Genomic DNA, 14495 nt, shown 5'->3' with positions numbered 1-14495 from the left:
GCCAAACATCAGGCTCTTAGGCTGCTGCCACACAAGGACGATAACGGAAACACACCGAAATCGTTATCAAAAAAGTCTTCCGTCCACACGCAATAGGCACCAGAAACGTGTCCGTCCACACGAGACAGCTCGAACCGCTGGAGACGCTGGAGACGCTGTAGACGCTGTAGTACATATGCCGGGCCTGTAAGTGGCGCTACACTTCTGCCACAAAATACACCAAAAGCAGCGGAGAAGACTTTTCGCGCATGCATGGTTGCCATGGTTGCCCTTCTGTTTATTCTCCACGCTAGATTTAGCAGCAGAGGTGGGGTTTTCGCCGGTCAACATGTCCGTCAAAGTTTAAATCTTCCGGACAAAATTAGAAAAGTGCCGGTCAAAGGTCTTCTTTGTTATTTATTGAGCTTTAAAACAAATGAATAACGACTCTATATAATAATATAAGAATAATACACGGAGGACGGAGCCTCTCTTTTCCTCCCCCTCTCCTGACAGCCCGTCAGTATCCGTGGTCTCATGCAGCTGACTGATCCAGTAATGAGTGACCCGACAGTAAAAATAAACATATTTATAACTAGTTTAGGTAGTTTGAGAGGTAATTAAAATAGCTAAGGGTGACGATCTAACTTGAAGTGTGTGTTTTGTTCCGCTCATCGCTCCATCACAGCGGGCGGAGCTGCAGGCTATCATGCAGAGCTGCGTGTCTCCTCTCCTGTCCGATTAGACTTCACTCGCGTTTATGTCCATATCGATCAAATCTAGCTGGAAGCTCCTGCTGGGTGCACTGCCCTGCGAGATACCGGGACCTGGCTCGAAACACTGGGGCTATTGCGTCATCGTTAGCAGGAAATGATCGTAACAGGGCGTAATCACGGAGCCGTTTGCCCCCCCAGAGCGTTTCGTCCGCAGATCTACCCACCTTGGGACCCGTTATCGTTTTCTGCGTTTCCATGTCGGCTTCGTGTGGCCGAACCGTCTATCTGATAGAGAACTGTAGCAGATACGACCGTTATCGTCCTCATGTGGCTGCAGCCTTAGTGTTGTCTAACTGCCTGTAGTCAACAGATACATTTTGGAATCACAATCAGATGTTTTGCACAAAACTCCATATGTACTGTGACAGACATTCTGTACCTCGTGATACTAAACCTCAGATCCCAGCAACCTGCATTTCATTGAATTGTATTCAAATGTCTTGGTAATCTTATTCGCCAAACGCTTTAGGATTGATAATATAGATGAAAAAATATGAAAATGTCTGATTTATTTTCCCTTGAGGTCACACTTTGGTCCCATATCAAACCACTACAGTTAAGTAGACTCACCCCAGAATCAGAGATACCGTAAAGCGAAAATGTTCCTGGCCCCATTGTTTCCACACTGATACTTAATGATCATTACAGATGGGGGCCAATGAAACAGTAAATTAGAAGCCCAATTAACATTTTGGTGCTCCTCAGGGGTTCTGAAAGGTCCTGAAGGCAGAGGAAGGGGGGTGGGGCAAGGTGGGAGGAGGGGGAGGTTGGGGGAAACGCCCCGCTGGCTTTCTAATGTGAGGATGAGGAATTGAATGTGCAGGCCCCAGACAGCCTCGAGGGCCCTCGCCTCCACCCCTGCTTACTCTCTGAATACATGTTTAAAAACCCTGACGTCTCTGGTGGCCTGACCGATAAGGAGGGACTAGATGACCTATGACCTCAAAATGTAAACTTATTAAAATATGGTGCCGTTTTAAAGACATATTTAGGTCTGAGACAAATGAATTAGTTGTGTGATTGACAGTTTTTGCTCATTTTTCACACGTATATATCCTATTTCCACTATTAAAATACCATATGTAATGTTATCTATGGTTCCCCACTTGATACAATGTGATCTCCATCAAGGCTGCTCCTCAAATGCATGTAAATGAGCAGGGAGTGAATGATCTATCAAATGCCACTCATCTGCTATCCAGACAGTGATAGATAATAGAGAAGGGATAATTATAGTTGGGGAATAGTAGTAAAAATATTCTAATGGGAGTCCTGGGCTGTCAATTAATGATGTATATTTGACTATTCTGCAGCTATTTATGCAAACTGCACAACTTCTTTACTCCAGTTTTTAAGGAATAATTTATATTGTTCACAATGACAAGGTTTTTTTTCCTCATTAAAGTCACTGTTGCATCTTAAGCGGTCTAATTGATACATACCCTCTGACTCCTGCCATCCTTCCATGGCTATTATTGTTTATCGAATGCCGCTTTATTCATGTTTCAATCTACCTGTTTAAAATGAGTTTCAATTGGAGGCGATGGCGGCTTTGAGGATGACACTCTCACCGTCAATGCCAGGGAGGTTTGTGACCTTGTAAAGTGAAGGGAGAGATGAGGGAGGAATGAGCAGGGGGGGGGACATTAATGATGATAACTGGGCCTCCTTGGCAGAAAAATATCCAAATGGCACCAATGATCCTAATACACCCAATTCCTTAACACACACAAAGAAACACATTTGAATCTCCTCTAACGAAGCGCCTCTCAATTACACCTCTCCCATTACCATACACTCGTTGGGAGGAGGAATATGGAAATGGCTAAAAATGAAGGGGGTGACACAGAAAGAGCTAGAGGAAGGGGTGATGCATCCTTCGAGCATCAGAATGGCTGATTCCCATGGTGAGTGCGCGGATGGGGGAGGAAGTTAAAACAGTGTTGGACTAATTAATACGGTGTATAGTAGGAGGGTTGGTGTGGGCTTTCACTAACTGTGACACCTGCTGACTCCTAAATGCACGTTGTGTTGTTTTAATATGACAATTACTCCCCCTCCCCCCCCAGGAATCCACCCACACTCTCTTTAGAACCTTTTAACTCCGCTACGAATTGTATCTATGTATGCTCCCACTTTCGCATAAGAAATCAGTTCACTTTTAGTAAAAAAATAGATGCATATTTAAGCAGCTTGATTTGCGGTAATTTATGAGCATGTGACAGTTTAAGTTCTTAGGTCTCTTTGTTTTTTTCGTTAAGCAGAAAAACAGTCAGCAGATGTTGCTATGATTTGTCAGTGAACCTGTTGTAGTTGTGCGTGACGGCTGTAATCACAACAGTGTGTTCCAATCTGTTGGCTAAATGATTGAGAATATATCAAGTCAATGAAAATCTCATTTATACTTTAAAAGCTCTTCACACTCCTTACACTTGGCATTGATGGAAACCTACAAGACCTTGAATGTATATTACTTTTATACTAGGCCTAAGTAAAGCATCTTTTTTTCCGGGGCTTCTTTTTATAAATATAATATTTAGTCAGGTATTCTTGTGCTGCATATCATTTCAGAATTAAAGGTGGGGTAGGTAAGTTTGAGAAACCGGCTCGAGATACACTTTTTGTTATATTCCATGGAATGCTCTTAACATCCCAATAGCAATGAATATCTTAAGTGCAAAAATGTCATCTGTGGAAGCTGTAGTACTGTATAAAGCACGACCAATCATCTGAGCCGGCCCGGCTAAAGTAACTGGATGGCCTACCTGCCTGTCAGCCTTCCATCTGTGCACAAACTTATCTCGTGCCCTCATTGGTCATGTGCGCGTTCGTGTGTGTTGGAGGAGGGGCTCTGTAAGGAAGTAGCAAATTTCTTCCGGCTGTGTATTTTCAAATTCTAGCGCACTCGAGCCGGTTACCTACCCCACCTTTAAAGGATGACAAGTATTGCTTAACTTTAAACCAACTCCAAATACCTCACTTTCTTTGAGCCTAGCATGACCGTTTCCAACATAAATCAAACGTTCATGAATTAGATATTTCTTTATATATCTAATTCAATAAACTGGTAAAACACACATTCCTACACTACTGTAAGTAACCACTTAAAAAAAATACCCCAACCGACTCCAGTGTTGACTTTTGTGAAGAGCCGTCATTGTTCACCAGTGGCAAATGCTTATGTTTTTCATACAACATCAACAGAACCCAGTGAGGGCTCTCCTTTTTTCTTTGTAAGGCCCCAAGTGGATCTGGGCTGGACTTGTGGCCCCATGATGGAGAGAGGTGTCTCTGCAAAAGTGAAAACAAATTCTCTCCTTGGCTGGCGTGAGCTATGGCACTGTGAGGCTTTATTGTCCCGGCCAAGGTGATAAGGGAGAGTAATTGCGTATTATACTGTCCGAGAATGTCAGGTCCAAACTGAGCACGAGTGCCCAATCCATCAACACATGACGCTGTGTGTTTATGTGTGTGTATGAAACTGTGTTCTACACTGCACATGCTTCGCTTGCATGATGCATTATGTGCTTTCTTGTGCACATGTGTGTAAGTGTTTATGGATTCATGTCTGTATATCTGCAACCGTGAAGTCATATCAGAGATTTGTATTTTGGCAAAGGTTTGTTTATGTCTATGTTTGTATGAATGTATGTGCATGTTTGTCTCTTCAGTACCCCATTTGTGTGTTGTGTGTGTCTGTAGGCAGGTTTAGATAGAGCCTGTGAGCAGGTCAGGCAGCATCATTAATCAGAAGAGGGTTGTGTGTGAGTCTCTGAGCTGACATCATTACATCCTACACCCTGCAGTAGCTCACTGCCCTATCTGAACCGCCCAAAGACCCACAAATTCCTACACGCACACACAAATATTACTATACCTTTCATACTATTACTAAAAGATACATAATGCATAACAGCTGTCTTAGGACACCTCAGATATGAAGCAAAAGAGTGACAGTAAAAGAATGATCCAAAAATAAAGCTTATGTTATTTCTTACCCTAGAAAAAAAGTATATATCCCGCCTTGCTTTCACCAATGCGTTACAGTTTCCTCTCAATTTGCTTCATTGTGGCCACACATTAATAAACTTGCAGGACCTCAGGAATTCAACCATTCATAACCTGATTAAGACCAAAGCAATTACACTATAGGTGGTTTGAAAAGTCATTGAAAGTACACTTGTTAACTCCCTTTTCTTCAAGAGATGATTTTACAGCGAACTTTAGATTCATGCACAGTCTCACAATGAGCTTCATCCACTGCTACCGTCACCACCACAACACATCCAACCCGATCTATCCGTGTTTCGCTTGGTCTGTTTCACAGAGGCGTATTTAGGCAATGAATGCTTTGAGAGTGTGTGTCATCATTGCCACAAAATAAAACGTTAGTAAAACAAACCTTTCTGGGGAAAGTTGCCAAGTGGTTTATTTCGTGTTTTCTCCCTCATGACACTCGTCTTTTAATCATTTTTTTAATTTTTCTATATATTCCAAAAAGCAATGAGGCCCTCTTATCTTTGTTTGTCTCCCCCAGATCTAACTGTGCTGAGAACATCCGGAAGCACATTCTCCATACGGGCAAACACGAGGGCGTGAAGATGTACAACTGTCCCAAATGTATCCATGCCACCAACTCACCCATGGAGTTCCGCAACCACCTGAAGGAGAGCCACCCAGATATTGAGAATCCAGACCTTGCCTACCTACATGCAGGTATCTAATTGTTCGATTTCTACTCTAGAATCCTGTTCATAGAAAAATTCACCATTATCCCTAATGAGAAGTCTCTAAGGAGTAAGACATATATATATATTTAGAGCATTGCCTTGATGACAGTCCTCAGAACGTTTGTGTTTGAAGGGCATTGGAGCTCCATGCTTACAGGAATGTCTAGCCTGAGTTTAACCGTGAGGGGGGGTTGCCCATTCCTACCAAAGTTTGAGTATATCATGGGAAATATAGGATCCAGAGTTTCCTGTGCTTCTTTGATTCTAGGGACTAAAGATAAGGATATATCATCTATTGCTGTTGCTGCTCTTTACCAATCTTTTTTTTTAACATTATGAAGGTGCCAGAGGAAATCAGGAAGTGCACATTTAAGTTCCTATGTTGAGGATAGCTTGGAACATATTGTCTATCTCATGTTTTCCCATTTTTTCTGCCATTTTGACCATGTAACTTTCCATTGTCTGACCTACCTCTCGAAACTTCTTCGTTTTGATTCTTAACTTGAACTCAAACATCTACGCACACATACAGTATACCGAAAGATAAATAAACGTTTGGATTCACTGTATTAGACCAGCTGGCTGACCCAACTACCCTGCCCAGGCTCTATCATTCCACAGAGGTCAGATCTTCCAGAATCCTTGAGCTTGTTTCTTGTCTATGCTTCGAGCCCTGCTATTCAATGCTGATGGAGGGCACCCAGACACAAAGAGGCAGCACTCGAAGATTGCCCGTCCAGCCATCCCTGCCACTCACTCAGGCCACGGAGACAGATGAAATCTTGTTCTTCCACTATTGGTTCCTTTGTATCCCAGTGTTCCTCCTTTGTCCTTGAAGGCCACCAAATCCAATCGCCAGAGTGCTTGTCCTTCAGGGGAGCAGAGAGGACAGCCTTTATCCTGTTATTCCTTTGACCTTACATAAAGCAGTAGAGTAGGAATAGAGCACCATGGGGGAAAAGGCCAGGCAGGGACATTTCTGGAAAATGGCTGTATTCTTATTTCCTGTTGAAACTAAATGGAGTGTCTTTGTGCTGACTCTGAAAAGTTTATCAATCTGGCTTATTCTTTGTCGGTATAATTTATTTTCTTCCTATTCAATGACCAACTTCTGTCTTTGATCTTCTTTACTTCCATGTCCTAACCTCTCGTCGCAACCTTTTTACCTTCAACTTCTCTTAAAACACCTTCTTCCTTCATATTCTCCATACCCTCTCACCTTTAACCAAAGCACGCCTTTACGCTTCTTCTAACCCTTTCACCCCTACAATTTCCCCAACCTCTATTTGTCCTTATGCACAGCTGACCTTTTGTAGAATAAGATGCATTTTGTTGAATTTTGTCCACCTTTGTGTTGCTTGTTAAGAAAACTATAATCATCCAGAGTAAAGAAGGATACTTCTCTATCCACGTCAAAGCCAATGCTGTGGCCTCATCTTAAAGGTGGCTATTATCTTACTGTGATTCCACACAGCTAAGAAAGCAGTATGGGTTTCAGTTTTCAGTGTTATGAGTGAAGGTCAGATCTTGTCTGGAACTTGCGTCGTCTTTCCGGGGAAAACATATCCTTCTCCTTCAGTCAAGTTAAGCAGCATGTTTTCAAGATGTCATCATGATGCTCTACTTCATATTCTGGTCACAACATACCACAGATATGAACCCAAAGAATGACAGCAAAAGTAATTAACTCAAAATACAGCTTATGGTGTTTCTAACCCTAGAAGATGAAAATGTACAGATCCTACTTTGCTTTCGACAATGCATAACAGCATCCTTAAAATGTGACTTCATTGTAGCAACACGTAAATATACTATTGCAGGACTGCAGAAACTCTGGCCCTAACCCTAACCCAACCTGATTAAGACCAAAGCAATCAAGCTGTAGGTGGTTTGAAAAATCATTGAAAGTACACTTGTGATCTCTCCCTCTCTTTCAAACCAGGGGAAAAGGAGGTGGGGGTGGTAGCAGGAAGAGCAGTGTTTTATCTAAGTAGACAGAACGAGACCAAAAGAAAGAGACAGGGGGAAAAAAGATTAAGAAGGTAGATGTTGAATTAACCTGCTTGTGATTGCTCTCTGTCAGAGTGGCACCAGGGCCAGCAGCGAGAAGCAAATCATCTGTGATGGCCCTTCCCGCTGTTCCCCCTTTGAAAGACACAGATCAAACGCACACTAGTCTCTTGCAGCCCCTTGCGCCGGATTGATTGACACCCGAACGTCTCCACCGCCGCTCTGTCTTTCCATATCACCCTCTCCCTCTCGCTCTCCTTCTTCCCTTCTTTATTCAGCGTCGCACTTCGAAATTAAAGCCCCTTCTCAAGGATGAAAGCAGAGGTCCTTTGCGAACGAAGGAAGAGAGGGAATTAGACCCAGCTAGTGATGGAGGGGAATGATGATTAGAATTAGAGGGGTAAAAAGGAGGTTAGATGTGTGCGGAGAGAAATGTTGCTGATGGGACACATTTTAATAAAATGTTAATGACAATAGTCTTCCTTGTGCGATCTGCACAGAGATACGCCAGGAGAAGTGGCGTTGAGATCTCGGCTGAGATAGCACTGCAGCAGAAACAGGGCTACAGGTAGCTCGGAGTGCTGCGACTTTGTTAAAGTACCCCTCTGCTTTCTTTCTAGTTAAAATGCTGCTAGTACCCTATGACTGGAGCAGCTTTGGGAAATCGTACATTTCCTTCTTCCTTTGCTATCTCCCTCCAGCGAGGTCAGCCGTGGTTTCAGGGCAATGGCTTTGTTAAATCAGCCTCCTGTCCTGTTCAGTACCTAATAACTATATTAAAAACACACAGACACACACACACACACACACACATACACACACACACACAAAGGTGAGCTTTGTCAGAGCATCTTTATCCTACGTTTTTAAATTGTGAAACATTTCCCTTATTTTCAACCAAGGTTATAATTGCACATCTTGGGGGCATAGCGATCAAATGCTTTGTAATTAGCTAACAGCGACTCAGTACTTGGATCTGCTGCTTAGCGCCCTAAAAAGATAAAACAAATAAATAAATAAACTTCTTGGAGGCATTGTTTCTGCCTTATGCAGATTCTATTTTCCTTAATAATGCATGATGGATGGCTCCTGTGGAGGGCTGGAGGAGACCTGGCCTTGTAAGTGATGATCTTAATACACAGTTACAACCACGGGCAAATTCATTTGTTTGCATATATTTTTCCTTATTAAACAAATCTGTAAACAAATATGGGTTTGGATGGCTTTTACTTAAGTTATGCATCTGCGCGCTTCCCCGGCTCCCCTCCCTCGCCTTCACCTTCTGTTCATCATGTAATGAAACATTACTCTCCTGAGTTTTACTTGCGTATTGTGTTACCGCGGCGTGTTGCATTGTGGACGACAGGTGTGTGTGTCATGCAAATGTGTCCTGGTATCCCGGCGCATATGACACTGTGTCGACGTTGTGAAAGAAGCCACAGACACCGACGATAAAATCAACATCTGTTTCTAATAACAATGTGTTATATGTGACACGTTTCTGTGTCAGGAAAATATGTGAAAAAAACAAAGCATCACAGTTCTTTGAAAAAAACACCTACAGGACATCAAGTCGTCAGCGCCAGTGATGAACCTGCGTCTTTGTGTCACCGTCCTTATGTTGCTCGCACATGATAGGCATTAATGAAAAAAGTAATTCTGTTCCCTAAAATGTAAAGTCAGATTAACAGGGGGGCTCATTGTGCTGATGCTGTCAGAGCATAGATTGTTTTACGTTGACTAGTATCTTACAAAGTTCAAAATTAGGGATGTGTTGGCTTTACATAAAGCAAACCAGTAAATCAAATAGTTTTCCCACTTTAGTCAAGTGTCAAAGCAGTATAAAACATTGGATGCAGTTTTCTGAATGTTTTGCAACACGAGCGGTTTACCGATTCTAAAAGTCTATGGTTGGGTTCAGTCCCGGTTTTATTCTATCGTGTTGGTGGGTGGAGATTATAGTTGTTGTTTTTTAAATCAAGTTCACACACCAGGTTAATTTCACAGAAAATGACAAGATAAAGAGACACATTGCCATCAACTGACTTTGTTTATGGAACTGCAATCTCAATTTGATTAGCCAATTAAGATCTAATGCATATTAGCCACATTATGCTATGTTTAGGCCTAAACATAACATAATGTGGCTTTGTGTGGTCAAACTATGTCGTCATTTCAGTTTTTACAAAACAAACTATTTGTGCCTCCAGTATGAGGGCATTACTGAGGCGCTGATCTTTCTGAATTTTTTAATCTTCTTTTGAATACTTTCTCCGCGGATGTAAACAACAACGCAACGTCAAAGATCAGTAAAAACAAAGCGGTCTATGCCGTCTGACGTTGTATTTGACACAATTTTCATATTTCTTGAGTAGTTCAGTTTTTGACGAACATAAATATGATTTTCGGCATTTTGGTATGAGGGTGCAGCGCCCCTGTTACCCGGTTAAGACAAAACCCTGGCCTCTATTTGTTGTTTTGTCTCCATCATATCTAATTTCCCTAACCACACAAAGAAACCTGCATGTAGAAACTTGAAGATAAGCTCATGCCAGTGTCGGGGTGTTAATTGGAGAACTCCCACATGGAGGAACACCTTTCAGCTTCATCTGGTCTTGAATGGTTTACTCTGGGAACTGAAGTGAATTGTGAGTTCCTAACCCCAAATCCTTCTTCTGCCCCTTCATCCCACCCTTTTCTCTTTGGCTGCTCTGTGCTTAATACCAACGTCATTCCCTTCACACACTCCCCATGTAGTCTTGGTTGAGTTATTACAGTTGAGAAGCATCTGCTCAATGCCAGTGTGTCCCAGGAGACATGCAACACAGGTTGTCTGTGAGGGTTTTTGGGGGGTTTAGCTAAGCGGTTTATGGGAAAATGCACACTGTCGGTTGCATGCATCTCAGCAAACCAATACAGGGCCCGTCTGGGCCGAGCAGGCAGCAATTCCTGCATAATGACCTGCTCCAATGAGCGTGAAAACTCCCCGACCGGCTGCATTTATCACACATCAGCCACAACAAACTGCCTTTTATTTCATCCCTTTTCTTCCATCCTCTTTCTCCTGGCATCAATCTGAAAGCCTCCGCTCAGCCATTTAGTGGCCATTCCGAGCCTTGACTGACAAGTCCCATCCAATCAGTGCGGAGACGTAGAGGCAGTAGGTTTCCGTCTGCTTCCAATGTGAAGTGATGTCTACATTGTGTTTTTAGCCACCTTTAGGCCATCACAGACTGTTCCACCCGGTAATTGATGACTGGAAGTGTAGTGTCATTGCCAGACTGGGTCAACCTCTGCCTCTGTCTGAGCCTCTGGACAAGTTCTGTCACTGTCACCACATTTCAGGCAGATTGATGACACTTGATATATGCTCCCTGCTGTTGCAATGGCACAGTGAGGTGCTTGCTTATGATGCACTATTCTGAAAAGTTGCAGATGGCTTATGTAGGGCACAGCCTAACATTTACACAGTAGACAGAGGTTCAGTCTGCATACGCACTTATTCCTAAGATATTGAAAGTTGGATGTTCAAGGGCACAACAACAATAATAAACAGTTTTCAAACCACACGTAGTTTAGCTACAAAATCATTAAAAAAAGACTAAATTAACTTCTTAACCTAACCCTATTGGCTTAAGAAGTTAGTGAGCAAATATATTTGTTCAGATTCTCCATCTCCAACACTATTCGAAAACCCTACATTGTTTGTATGCACTACACCAATTGTAAATCTTAATATCATTTATATGAATTACTACTCTTCAGACATCCTAAAAGGTTATCAAAAAAAGTAGCTGTATGTTTTGAGATATTTGTCTTAGAACACTTGAGTATGCTTTCATGTGCCCATAGAGTACTTAGACAGAAACACACACACACACACACCTCCTGTGAGTGACGTGGCGGGGATGCTGGCGGGGCAGGGCTGCTCCTCCTGTATGGGACAGTGAATATGGGACCAGACAGGCCGCCGGCTTCTATAAAGCCTCATCCATAATTCAATCCTCCTTCTCCCCCCCAATTCAGACACTGTACATATCTAGCTGCAGCTAACAGCAAACGTGTCTACCGGAAGAATGAAAGACAGACAGAAGAATAAGAAGGACCGGTTATTAATGAGAAAGTAAAACAGAAAATCTAAAGCATATGATAACCCTTCAAAGAGAGCATGATCTTCACGTTCAGCACGACTTGCCCCTTCTTGACCTTTACTGAGTCAACGCTGCTCCTAGTACCAACATGTTTTCCCTTATCTACTCCCTCGTTGGCTGAAGTGCACTTCTATTATCTCCACCACGACCTTTTGCCCCTTTTTAGTGTTCCAAGGACCCTCGTCTTCTTTCTTCGCCTCTAGCCCCCGCGCGTCGTCTGTTTTGGTGGCTCACCAAACGTCTCAGCATCTCTAATTACCAACAGACTCAACTTTCCCAACTACACAACCAATTACCAACGCTTTAGCCCAGCCCAGTCCCATGTTTCCTGATACAGTGGCCTATTAGGGCCCCTTATTTCTTCCCCAGCATAATTGAATCCCCTGGCTGCTCATCAGTGGGCTAATTTAAGCCAATGTGCAGAGTTGGTAATCAGAGGGGCTGCCTATTATACTATCAGACCCCAATTAAGTGCCCTCTTATTTCCAACATAACAAGCCGCTGTTATTGTATTTCCCTATTTAGTGCACAGTTTTGTTTGGGTAAATCTGTGGTTTGTTTAGAGAACAAGGAGGAAGTAAGTGGAAGAGAAGAGTTCCAGTATTACATTGACCTCTGGTTCAGGTGGTGATCTAAAGAATGAGCCTGTAGATGGAGAAGAAAGACACTAATTAGGGTGACAATCCAGAAAGCTTTCCGATTTATATAATCCAGTCGTTAGGATGTTTCTGTCCAAAAAAACCTTTACCTTGAAAGCTCTGCTCCGTACTTGGTAGTACCAAAACGTATTTATTCAAAAAAAATGCACTATTAAGAAAACATGGAACACCTTGAGGCAACAAAGCAAGAGTTTTATTTAAAAAAATATTCCTTCTTTCCCGAACTTAATGATGAAGCTAATGAGTCAAATTCAAGCATCTCATTAACATATGTATGCGGAGATGTTTTCACCACATTACTCGTGTTCAATAAGTGCTCACATCACCAAAATCTGGTTAGTAAATGTATGAGCAGTTAAGAATGCCATTTCCAAAATCTGGCGTGCCTAAATGCTGCTTAAACTTGACAAACTGATTTTAAATGGAAAAGGGTCAGAGATGAATGCCTACAGCACCAGCACCTCTTTCTATCCTCACACAAATACAGAATATCTCACCTTTTTTTTTTTTAATCTCCTCTTTTCTTATTCTCCCTCCACTTTTCCCCCTCTGTCCTGTCTTGGTGACTGGTGCAGTTGAGGGGAGCCAGAGTGTGAAAGAAGCCCACAGAGGGCTGATGAGGACTGTCTTAGCAAAGCGTGTCTCAAATCTGGGCCTGCAAGCATTTGAGTGGGTGTGTGTACATCTCGCCCGTGTGTGTAGCAAGAAATAGTCTGCGAGCGTGTGTCCAAGTCTGAGTGTGTGTGTTTAGTGTTGGTGTCGACTCCCCATAGCCTAATTAAAGGGCGAGGAAAGCCACTCACTGGGAGATTAAACCTAAAAGGGTAAATTAGCACTCAAAAGGGGTGTGGCAAATTCACACATACGCACAGGCCATGAAATCTGTTCTGACACCTGTGGAAAAAAACAAAAGAAAGAAGAGAATAAAGAGGATGAAGGGAGGAGGAAAATGTTTGTTCTTCTATAGCAGAGCTCTGGGTCATGTATCTGTTGAGATCAGAAAGTGAACGTGCACTTTATTCTAAATGATAGAATAAAAAGGTTGTCCGATCAGATATTGGAATTGTCTTTATGAATGTACTTACTTATTGTAAATCACTTTGGATAAATCTGCCGCTTATATAAAATCATGGGCCACAAATGTCTTAAAAGATCAAATTAAGTATCATATTATGAAACTTCAAACTTTTAGTGAAGCCTCGTGGATTTTTAACAAAACACTTTTTGACTCAAAACATCTTAAATGTCATTATATCATCATTTAACTATTTCTAAAACATTACATTTAACTTATCAAGTTTATTCAACATACTAAACTGTCTCACCACGCACTTAGTTTTGGCTTTACTAAAGGATGACACAGTAGATAGAGATAAACTGTCCCTAGAGTCATAGCAGGCTTTACGTTAGAAAGTCCCCAAACCTTACAGTTTTCATTTATCATTTTTATATTCTAAATATTTAAACATAAAGAGTGCTACAAGGACGCAAGGACTTCACAGTCAACAGCCTCTTACATTTTGACTTGAACCTTTTATGTTTTGTATACTGTATATATATTTGTTTTAATATTTTATTGGACATTCTACTTCAACCTATTTTGTTTATTTAAAATATGTATTTTATTTGTATTGCACACTCTTATGTGTACCTAAATGTTTTGTTATATTTTTTATTTTAAAATGCAGCAGCTGTCACTAAACCCTATGTCTCCCTGGGATAAATAAAGTAATCTGATTCTGATTGATTGATTCTGATTTAAACACATTTAAATCAAATTCCGCACTTGTAGTCATAAATTCATTCAAATAGCACGGTTCGGACTGATTTAGGTTTTTTCAAATGAGTGACCTTCGATACACAGTTTGCAGTAGTTTATATGTGACTTTAAGCAGACACGTCCCATTATCGGTCACCTGCGCATCAGTCAAGTATCCCACAATTCCACAGCGTGCATGAACACCTCTGTCTGCACTGATATCTCTTTATAACTGCAGCCATTATCTTCTCTCAGCTTGCTTTCTGCCTCTTTCTTCTGCTGCCGTACGATGTCTTACCCTGTGTGTGTTGTTGTGTGTGTTATGAGAGTGAGTGATGTGACTTTGGGCCAGCAACTGAGCTCTGCCATGCTATCCGTCTCTCTATCTGTCTGTTGTCTCTTCTGTCTTCTCCTCCTGTTTGACTGCTATC

General features: G+C 41.9%; 1 protein-coding gene across 1 annotated transcript in view; it reads left to right on the top strand.

Moving 5' to 3' along the window:
* znf407 (zinc finger protein 407) overlaps positions 1-14495 on the top strand; it is a 140633-nt gene that overhangs the window by 94029 nt on the left and 32109 nt on the right. Inside the window, exon 9 of the mRNA XM_034229920.1 lies at positions 5293-5471. Coding sequence (XP_034085811.1) covers positions 5293-5471 — 179 coding nt within the window. The remainder of the gene's footprint in view (positions 1-5292; positions 5472-14495) is intronic.

Source organism: Gymnodraco acuticeps, unplaced genomic scaffold, assembly GCF_902827175.1.
Source record: "Gymnodraco acuticeps unplaced genomic scaffold, fGymAcu1.1, whole genome shotgun sequence".
Taxonomy (NCBI): domain Eukaryota; kingdom Metazoa; phylum Chordata; class Actinopteri; order Perciformes; family Bathydraconidae; genus Gymnodraco; species Gymnodraco acuticeps.
This window is presented reverse-complemented; position numbering and strand designations above follow the sequence as displayed.